The following is a 10963-nucleotide window of genomic DNA, read 5'->3' as shown; positions in this document are numbered from 1 at the left end:
TGTGAACAAAGTTTCATATTTAAGATAGTCAATCTTGAAAATAACATACTTATGAAAAATTATAAATTAAGATAAAAAAAAATTATAAGATATTAGGAGATTTTGTAAAAAGTACAATTAGTAAAAAACATTACGGTTATTAGAAAAAAAAACATAAGACCGTTAACATTAATAAAAATGCAACATATAAACTAAATTATCACAATAGTAATGAAATGTCATTATTTGATATTTCATATAATTGAAAGATATAAACCAAATTACATTGATGATATGCTAAAAGTATTCAAAGTTGCCCTATGTCTAATGCAAAGTTATTGCGATCACCAAATAAATAAGAACAAATATAAAAACTAACATTTCTATTCATAATCAATTTAAAATAAACCAATCATGATTTATAAAAAAAATCATTGATGATATACTAAACTTAAATCCATATAACATTTAACATTCCATAAATTATACTCTATGACTTTATTTGAAAAAAATGAAATAATTGTCATTATTTAATGCGGTGAAAAAACGATATATTGTTTGTTAATATAGGTTTAAATTAAGTAACCTTATTATGGAATGAATATCTAATTAGAATATTTATGCTTATATAACAATACAATTAAGTAACATTTTTAAATAATTGAAAAACGTAAAATAATCGCTAGTGGAAAATAGTTAATTCAAAAATACCAAATATTGTCATGTGACAAAATAAATGAAAAAATGACATGTAGCCAAATTATTTATCTTATTTTTTTTATTGTGTCGACCTTTTATAACTTTATATGTATTATTTTATATGTCCCCCCGCGTTTAAAATTTTATATTTTAACAACTTACGCATTTCCTTTATCAAATTCAAATATTCCAAAATCGGATTTCGATAGCAACTTACCAATTTAATCGTTATTAATTTCACCTATAATTTCATCCAATTTAAATTTATATTTTCCATATTTAATTTTTTCTAATAATCCTGATTTTTTCCTCGAAAAATATTTCAAGCATTTATTTCTTACGTGTTTATTTATAAAATTTAAATTTGTATTTCCCTTATATTCACATAAAATTTATTTTGATAACTTACGCGTTTCCTTTATTAAATTTAAACTTTCCAAAATCGGATTTAATCATAACCTACCAATTTACTCGTCATTAATTTCATCCATAATTTTACTCAATTTAAATTTGTATTTTTCATGTATAATTTTTTTAATGATCTTGATTTTTTTTCCTTCAAAAATATTTTTATCATTTGATTTTAGCAAATGTTACTCCATTGTAATTATTATTTTCGTCATATAAAATAATAAAAATTACCAATATGCCTCTATATATATATATATATATATATATATATATATATATATATATATATATATAAAAGCAACATTAATAGTAAAACAAAGTGATTAGTTTGTTTTTTTTATAACATACCAACCTACTTTGTGTTTATCTTTATATAGTAATAATAAAATATATAGATTTACACAACAAATATACATATTTCAAATTTCGTCATAGTATTATACCTTACAAAATATAATTTTTTTCCAAAATAATATTCTTTAGTAATTTCATCCATAATTTCAGTCATTCTAAATTTATATTTTCTTTATATAAATTTTTTTTATGATCCTGATATTTTCCCACCAAAAATATTTCGGACATTTATTTTTTAGTTAATGCTGTCTCATTATAATTATTATTTTTCTCATATAAAATAATAAACTTACTAATATGTTTATATATTTTTATTTAACTTTTATAAGCAACATTAACATTATAACAAAGTAATAGATTCAAGTGACAATTCATCTCAGTAAAAATCCTTTTTTATTGTTTCATTATGTATTTTTTTATAGATCCCTATGTTTTATACACGTCATAATTTAGCCAGGACATATACATAGATGATCCAGACACACGCCTTTAAAATTTGGTAAATATTGATGATTTATTAAATTGATCTGGGCACAAGTTTTTAAAAGTTAGTAAAAGAAAGATAAAAGAGAAAAAATATATGAAAAAAAAAAAATCAATTTTTACTATTAATACCCCATATTTAAAACACATTTCAATGTATCAGGTGGGGTTTACAAACAATCAAAAGTAGTCACTTCAGCCCCTCCTTTTTTTTTTCTCGATGCAGGTATGGGAGCAAGAGAAAAAATGGCGAGATCCACTTCCTCTTGTTTTCTGATTCCAATCGCAGCCCTTTTTCTTCAGAATCAAGTTTTTCTTTTTCATTCCCGTCTCTCACCCCATCTTAATCTTGGTTGCAGGTATAAATCGAATAACAGGGAAAAGACAGGGAACTGGGAATTCTTCCTTTTCTCTGCGCGATTTACGTATTACAGTAGAGTGCTGGCTTGGTGGTGGTCGAAAGTGGCGTTTTACAGGTGGATGAAGGCAGTTGTGGTGGTGAACAGGGGCTGATGGTAAGAAAGGCAGTGGTGGTGCAGTGCTTTCGAGCTGTGGTGCCACATGATGTGTGTATGAGAAGGTTTCCAGGGTATTATTGTAAACTTATCAGCGTATGAGACGATTCTCTTCCCTCCAAAAGATAAGTCCTTGACTTCTTTTCTTTTCTATCCGACTCACTCAAAAAAAAAAAAAAAAAAAATCTTGGAAACCCTAGGCATCTACTATATAGTCCATCTTGTCTTGTTTCCTTATACATTAATTGGGATGATCCTGAATGGAAGTAGTTTTTGGTACTTATATATGGCCATTTGAATTTTTTGCCATTTTGTGTTTGCCATCGTGTGTTGTGTAGCTTGGCCATAATGCTGCATTAATTAATTAGACATTGCTTTTAAATTGAAGAAGATGGTGGATATGTTTTATATATATGTCACAGTGAACTGTGAACTGAATATATAATCAGAGTTGAATAGAACATTAAGATTGGAGTTCCGTAATTACTTAGATTCAATGAAGATGATTTTCAGTCAAAGTTCAGTGCGATTGTTCAGTATCCTCCTTGTGTTAACAATAATTTTCTCTTGGGCAGCAGAACTTCCTCCTGATGAAGGCAATTCTTTTGTTCTATGTTTCTTTTCTTTTCTTTTTCAAGATTCGATATATATATATATATATATATATATATATATATATATATATATATATATATATATATATATATATATCAACTGTTTACCTTCTTATGGGTGAGTGAGGAAGTGGGGGAGAGGATTTGTCAATATAGTCTCATTAGCACTTTTGTAAAAGGATTTGTGATTATAGTCTCACTAGCTACATGAAGAGATGGAAAAAGAGACTGGGATTTTAGGTTAAATCCATGCGATGGAAATCCTAACTGGGCAACGCCAGCCCGGAGTGCAATGCCTCAGTATAACAACAGTACTCTTGTGTGTGATTGCTCCTACCCTGGCAATGTTTGTCATGTTGTTGCGATGTAAGTTGTTTGGTTTCAATATTTTATTTTTTAATATTTAATTTGTTGCTTTAATATCTGTAACGGATGGCTGAAACTTGTACAACTTCAAAGCTATATATAAACTTGGCTTTGTAAACAGATATCTCAAGGGACAGGATCTTGATGGTGTTCTCCCACCATCTCTGGCAAAGTTACCTTACGTCAAAAAAGTGTAAGACAAAGACTTGTGTTTAATTAAGATTTTTCTTTTTTTTACTTTTGCTTCAATTAATGCTATATATTCATTACTTATACGAGGCGATTGCTTCTTGCAGCGAATTTAGTCGGAATTAGCTAAGTGGCAGCATACCACCTGAATGGGCTTCTACCAGGCTAGAGAAGATGTGAGTTATTTAATAATTCCAAATCTCTATCTTTCTTTATATGAATCTCCACTTCTTAACCAATACAAGGAACTGTAACCTAGGGACCTACTGGTGAATCGCTTGTCAGGAAGAATTCCATCGTTTTTGGGAAACTTAACCTCACTTGTAGATTTGTACTCTCTCTCTCTCTCTCTCTCTCTCTCTCTCTCTCAATAATTCTTTTTCTTCATTTTAATTTGTGAAATGTATACCAGGAGTCTGGAGAACAACATGTTTTCTGGAACTGTTCCAGCTGAGCTTGGGAAATTAGTAAATTTAAAAACGCTGTAAGGTTTTCTTTGTACTGTATATTTACTAAAATTTTACTTTTCATGATGACAGCTCCCATAATAATTAATTGAGAAAAACCTATATATATATATATATATATATATATATATATATATATATATATATACACACACACACACACATCAGATCAGAATGTTGTAATATTTTCCTTTCTTGTAAAACCGAATATAGGGTCCTGAGTGCCAATAATCCCTCTGGTGAGCTGCCGTTGGAGCTGAATGGTCTGACCAATTTGACAGAACTGTAAGCATCCCTTATGAACTATTATCTTGATAAAACTTTACATATTACCATGTCTTATATTTTTCTTTAAATTAATATTTACGTATTCTCATCACTAATGTGCAGCAAGCTAAGTAGCAACAACTTCACTGGGAAAATTCCAAGCCTTGGAACCTGGATACAACTTCGGAAACTGTAAGATTTTATTTTTATGCAACCCCCCAGCTATTATATATCCTAACCAGGGCGGGGTGGGGTGGGGATTAACAAGTAAGAACTAACAACCTAGCTAAAACTGCATTTGCATGGATTAATGTCATCACAAAGTTATGTTCATTTGAGGTCGTGTATAGTGTATACAGATAACTTCGACAAAGCGAGTGCAGGAAATTGAAATGGAGCCCAATAACTTTTATAACTTAATTGATGTGTATGTTTATAATTTGTATGGATGCATACTTAATGACAAACTAACACATGTCTCTCATATTAAACCTTTTCTGATATTATTAACTTTCCGTTGATGCTGTTTTTGATTGATTTGGGCATTCTATCTTTTATGATCAGAGAAATCCAAGGGAGTGGTCTAGAAGGACCAATACCTGCAAGCATCTCCCTCTTGAAAAATTTGACACAACTGTAAGTTAGATACTTCCCTTTCAGGAGAATTCCATTATGTTGTATCCATATAATATGTATGAATGTAAGTTTATTTATTTATTTTAATAATCTGCATGCAGAAGCATCAGTGATTTGGATGGAAATAGTTCGCAGTACTTTCCAGACCTAAGCAACATAACAGGCATGGAGCTACTGTAAGTCAGTTTACGATTTAGAAATCTACTAAAAAGTTGATAAATTTCAAGATTGGATTTTTATATCTTCAACAACTTTGGGAAAAAATGAAGGATATTCAGAAGTTGTAGACTAACTGGCAGCATTCCAAATTTTTTGTCAGAAATGTCAAAACTGAGGCATCTGTAATAATTCTCCCTCTTCCATTTCTTGATTGATTGAAAGCCGATTTTAGACTATATCCATTAGCATCATCTTGAGCATTTCATTGTGATTATCTTTAATGGTTGTTCAAACATCCTGATATACTCTTCATCTATATTCACACACAGAGACCTCAGTTTCAACAACTTGGAGGGAGATATACCAGATTTGAAAGAATTAGATCTGGAGAAAATGTAAGTAAGATGAGCATTTTACCTTTTTTTCCCATGTATCATTTGCTTCAACTGAGTTTCTTACTTATATATTTGTCTTGATAATTTGATCCTCAATATTCATACCAATATATTTAATATATATTTCATTCGATAAGAGTACGGTTCAACAAAATATGGATAAGTTTATATTGTTTCTTGCATATTTAATGAAATAAATACCCGAGTGACTATTGAAAAGGAAAATAAAATAAAAGAGAGCATTATAAATCCCAATAATTATTTTGTGAAATGATTAGGTACTTGACTGGCAACTCCCTGAACGGAAGTATTCCTGCATGGATCAATGGTGGAGATACTGCACAGTACGTTTTCAGTTTTCCTTTTCTCATTTCAGAAATAGTTTTTCATGTGACATAATTTGATGTGCTAGATGCATGGTTGTAGTCTTGGTCATATACATACAATCTGTAAATTTAACCTGAAAATGCTCTTCTTAATATGTAATTTTACTCACAATAGTTATATAATTCATGAACGCTGATATGTGATTGTGATTATGATTCAGCAAGATCGATCTTTCCTACAATAAATTCAACGAAGAAAGTGTGCCCTCATATTGTCGTGAAACACTGTAAGTTTTAATCTTCCAAATCATCTTGTGATTCTTATCCTGCCCATATAATATTCTAAAGATAAAGCTTATGTCGTCTTTCATTTATTAGGAACTTATTCAGAAGCTACGTTCCTGCAAGCAACTCGTAAGCTTATTATATCCATATATGGGTTATTTAGAAAGACTTTGTTTTTCTAAATTTCACCAAGTTTAATATTCCGATCTTTGATTGAATGCAGAGAGCTTGGGAAGTGCCTTAGCAAGTTTCCCTGTCTAAGGGGTGAGGAAGATACTTTCCTATTCCAATTAATTAATTTGAACATGAAAACCAAAGTTGACTCATTTTTATGAAAACCAAAGTTGACTGATTTTTATGTTTTTTGTTTTCTAGAGTACTCCTCAATTCGCATTAATTGTGGGGGACCTAAAGTGACCATTGGAAACTTGACATATGAAGCCGATGAGGATTCAGGTGGAGCAGCTAAGTTTGATCCCACAAGCGGCTTTTGGGGGACAAGTAGCACTGGCAATGCGTTGGGTGGTAATCATAGATTATCCAACTATGTAGCCACCAATGTATCTGCGCTGACTATTAATGATAGTCAACTGTACACTACAGCTCGCCTCTCTCCACTATCCATCACTTACTATGGTCGATGTTTACCAAATGGGAACTTTACGGTGACTCTGCATTTTGCAGAGATAGTTTTCAGAGATAATATGTCTTTTCAGAGTCTTGGAAGGCGTTCGTTTGATGTATATATCCAGGTTTGAATTTGATTATTCTTGTTATTATATTTCTGCATTTCAAACAACAGTAGGACTAGTTTCTTTTCAGGAAATATATCCATGTAAAGTGCTCCATTTCAACTATAAAGTACTACATATATGCAATTCACATAATTAAGTAGAATATTTTTGCAGGGTGTGTGTATATTCAAGAATTTTGACATCAGGAAGGAAGCTGGCGGGGTGGATAGAGCTGTAATAAAAGAAATAAAAAATGTTGTTGTAACCAACACAACATTAGAAATCCGTTTCCAGTATGCTGGGAAAGGCACAACAGCAGTCCCGAGTAGAGGATCTTATGGTCCTCTAATATCAGCCATTTCTATGGTGTCTGGTATGTTATTGTTCCGACTTTAATCTTGTAGTTTTATGTGATTTTCATTTTACTGCTAAACTTATAGAGATATATTATAAATATATATATATATATATATATATATATATATATATATATATATTCTTGTTTTTATTTAGATATTAGTCCTCCAATCAGTGACAAGAGCATAAAAACTATTGTCATTGTGGCGGTGGCTGGGATTGTGTGCCTCATCTTCATCATATTTGGTGTTGAAAGGTTGGCATTTTATATGCAAGAGCGCTTGAGGTGGGAAAGAGGTGTGTACATGTTTTGATTATAAGAATCTATTTACTCAAAATGCACCGATAAATATGCTGTTTAATTTGTGAGATAATTGTTTCTTCCCTGCAGATCTGAGAGGATTCAATTTGCAGACGTATCAATTTACCTATAGACAAATCAGAGCTGCCACACGCAACTTTTCAGCTTCAAATAAACTTGGGCAGGGCGGTTTTGGTGCTGTTTATAGGGTAAGTAAATATTTTACACATTGACATTTCAAATAAGCTAAAGGTCACTTATAATTTGCAGGGTACACTCTCTGATGGCACTATAATTGCTGTGAAGCAGCTTTCTCAGACATCAAACCAGGGAAACCGTGAGTTTGTGAATGAAATTGGGTTGATGACTGGCATACAACATCCGAATATTGTAAGGCTGTATGGATGTTGTGCGGAATCCAACCACCTAATGCTTGTTTATGAGTACATGGAAAACAATTCTCTTGCTCAGGCTCTATATGGTACCCTCCTATTCCGCAACACGTTTGCATATATATATATATATATATATATATATATATATATATATATATATATATATATATATATATATATATATATATATATATATATATGTTGTGGGACATTAAAACATTTGTTCTTAAATTCCAGGCCATGGCAACACTGGTTTGCTACTGGATTGGCCTACAAGGCAAAACATTTGTGTGGGGGTTGCCAGAGGCTTGGCATTCCTGCATGAGGAATCCATCCTCAGAATGGTTCATAGAGACATCAAGGCTGCAAATGTACTCCTTGATAGACACCTTACTCCAAAGATCGCTGATTTTGGCTTAGCCAAGCTTTTTTCGGAAGACCGCACCCAAGCGCGCACTGCTCCCGCTGGAACTTTGTGAGCAACTAGATCAACCTATCTTCAAATTAGATCTTTTATTATATATAAAAGACATTTCTTTTATTAACTTTCTTCTTGTTCCTACAGAGGATATATGGCGCCTGAATACGCATATACTGGCCAGCTAACCTACAAAGTAGATGTGTTCAGCTTTGGGGTTCTTGCAATGGAAATTGTAACTGGCACGCCCAACGTATATCCTCCAGCAGATGATCTAGAGTATTTAACTATTGTTCATAGGGTATCATTTATTTTCCTAATTGCTATAATTCCATTCTTCCTACAAATGCCAAATACTTAACCCAATCTTGTTATTTATGATGCATCTGTTTGTCTCCATCATAAGGCTACTGCTTTGCAACAACAAGATGAGAGTTTGATACACTTGGTGGATTCAAGATTGGGATTACATTTTGATGCTGAAGAGGCACTGAGAATGATCAGAATCGCTCTGTTATGCACTAATAATAACCCGAATGAAAGACCTTTGATGTCAGAAGTAGTGGACTTGCTTCAGGGAAATATAAATCTACAAGATTATAGAGTCAGATCTCCAGAATCTCCAGAGACTGGCCATGGTGAGTTCTCTAATCTTGTGCTCTCTCCAGAGACTTACCATGGTGAGTTCTGGAATCTCGTTCTCCGAGAGCACATTGAAGAAGACATTTACTTGGAATGATACTAGGTGTATGATCAGTTATGTACTTAAAGAGATGATTGTTAAGCTTTATTTTTCATTGTTTCATATTCAGAAGGCCATGAAGGCTTCTCCTATAAATCAATTGTTTCACTCTTAGATTTTGAGATGATGATGCATTGTGCCTTTGTGATATGAGATTTAGTTATTACTTGAGATAAGTTATTGATGTTGCCAACAAGACTTGAAACATTTTTCAACAGATGAGTTGGGAAATCTTGATCATTCCTTTGATCTGAGTTTTTAGCTACAATGAAGAAAGAAAATAAAAACTAAATTACAAGGTAAGGTGTAAATTACAAAACGTACACAAAATAATCTTCCTTTATCATCACTTTTAAAACTGAAACCAACAAATACAAAAAGAAAAGTACAACATTGCACCAGGTAGGGCCAAAACTAAGAAAAAGCGTCAGCAATGTGCCTTACCTTATGATTCCTGGTTTAGTAGTGTATCTACATGTATTGGACAAGGCCAAAAATATTATCCGTAGTTAACATTTCTAAATTTCATTCATGTTTCGAGTTAAATAATCTGTCCAATAATTTCACTTTTTTGTTTTATGTTATCACTATTATTATTTAAAAAACTGTTTGATGTAAAGAAAGTCTTTGAAAAATTACATAAACTAAGACTGTACCCACTAATTAAGGAATCATGTTTATCAAGTATCAACTATATTATAGATCCAATGTCATTAGCTATATGTTTATCATTTGCTTTAAGAAAACCGGCTCTGAAGTCATGACTACAATAAACTTAAAATCCCGTTAATATTTGCTTTAACTTTTGCATGTCTGATAAGAGGGACGCACCAACTAAGTTGAAGACTTTAATGTTATCATGTAAAGCTTATGTGAGGGATTTTCCATCAATAACTGCAGCATACAGATCATAAGATAGTCCAGAAAGTTGAGCTTTTCCTGTGCTAATATCTGCTTCTTTACATTTTCTTCCGTGACGTGCAAGGGAAAAATCGTCATTTTATGAGAAAAAGTTGCGAAAACAATGAAAACAGAAAAGTTGACGCACCTTACCCAACCACCTATAAAAACCATCCCATCGATTCCTATCGAAATAACCCCAAATATCCATTCCATTCATCGATTTTATATAAAAACAATCAAGAACAAGCATCATAGTTCATCCATCGATACCAGTCAATACAAAAAAAGAAAGAAAGAGGAAGAACAAAGGAGCTGCAGAAGCCTGCCCTGCTCCAACGGACTAGTCTAGTCCCTATCTACTAGCGACAAAGAAGAGCAACCAAGGAGACCGCTGGAGCGGCCCCCCTAGCTGCGACAGACAAGAGAAGCACCGCTGCTTCTCCCTTCTCCTTTCATCAAATCGATCCCGCATCAGAGGTGCTTCCCTTTCTCGATTGATTGCCATCACCGAGCTACCATGGCTGTTTGCGTTCCCAGCTTCCTTGCTCGACAGATGAACCACGACCATCGGACCCGACTCCCGTTCGCAGATTCCTCCTTGATACGGGCGGTCGATCGCCTTTTGTCCCAATGCTCAATTAAAAAAATTAAAAAAAGACAAAACTGCAAATTTGGTTCGTGTGGTTTACAAAAATCTTTGGATGGGGTCCAAAAAGCTTCCGACTTGCACGGAAGGTCCGAAATCAAAGCTTTTCTAGGTTTTTGGTCCAAAAAAATTGAAATTACCTATTTACCCTTTTAATTTCAGTTTTGTATTTTCTTTTCTTATTTATATTAATCCTTTACGAAATAAAAATAAAAAACAAAGAAGATGACTCTCTCTCTCTCTCACACACACACGACCAGATGAACTCATTTATCCTTTATCCCACTTTTTTAGACTTCCTAAATCTCCAAATTCACTCCCA

At 32.6% G+C, this 10963-nt stretch overlaps 1 protein-coding gene across 1 annotated transcript; it reads left to right on the top strand.

Moving 5' to 3' along the window:
* Positions 1–2181: 2181 nt before the first annotated feature.
* Positions 2182–9268, top strand: LOC111886761 (probable leucine-rich repeat receptor-like serine/threonine-protein kinase At3g14840). The gene is made up of 23 exons (XM_052770323.1): positions 2182–3421; positions 3543–3614; positions 3718–3786; positions 3870–3941; positions 4023–4094; positions 4291–4362; positions 4468–4536; positions 4909–4980; positions 5082–5156; positions 5250–5321; positions 5469–5534; positions 5813–5878; positions 6082–6147; positions 6239–6274; positions 6369–6409; positions 6521–6897; positions 7054–7252; positions 7393–7533; positions 7628–7746; positions 7808–8018; positions 8170–8407; positions 8498–8651; positions 8757–9268. Coding segments are annotated over exons 3-23 (2553 nt in total). The 5' UTR covers positions 2182–3421; positions 3543–3614; positions 3718–3784; the 3' UTR covers positions 9090–9268.
* Positions 9269–10963: the final 1695 nt, after the last annotated feature.

Source organism: Lactuca sativa, chromosome 4, assembly GCF_002870075.4.
Source record: "Lactuca sativa cultivar Salinas chromosome 4, Lsat_Salinas_v11, whole genome shotgun sequence".
Classification (NCBI taxonomy): domain Eukaryota; kingdom Viridiplantae; phylum Streptophyta; class Magnoliopsida; order Asterales; family Asteraceae; genus Lactuca; species Lactuca sativa.
Note: the sequence above shows the minus strand (reverse complement) of the source record. Positions and strands in the feature narration are given on the sequence as shown.

Bases quoted from the DNA above. Each gene is read 5' to 3' on its own strand.
- LOC111886761 (XM_052770323.1), top strand. The intron at 6,898-7,053 runs GTTTGAATTTGA...ATATTTTTGCAG, and splicing joins CGTTTGATGTATATATCCAG to GGTGTGTGTATATTCAAGAA. The intron at 7,534-7,627 runs GTGTGTACATGT...TCTTCCCTGCAG, and splicing joins GCGCTTGAGGTGGGAAAGAG to ATCTGAGAGGATTCAATTTG.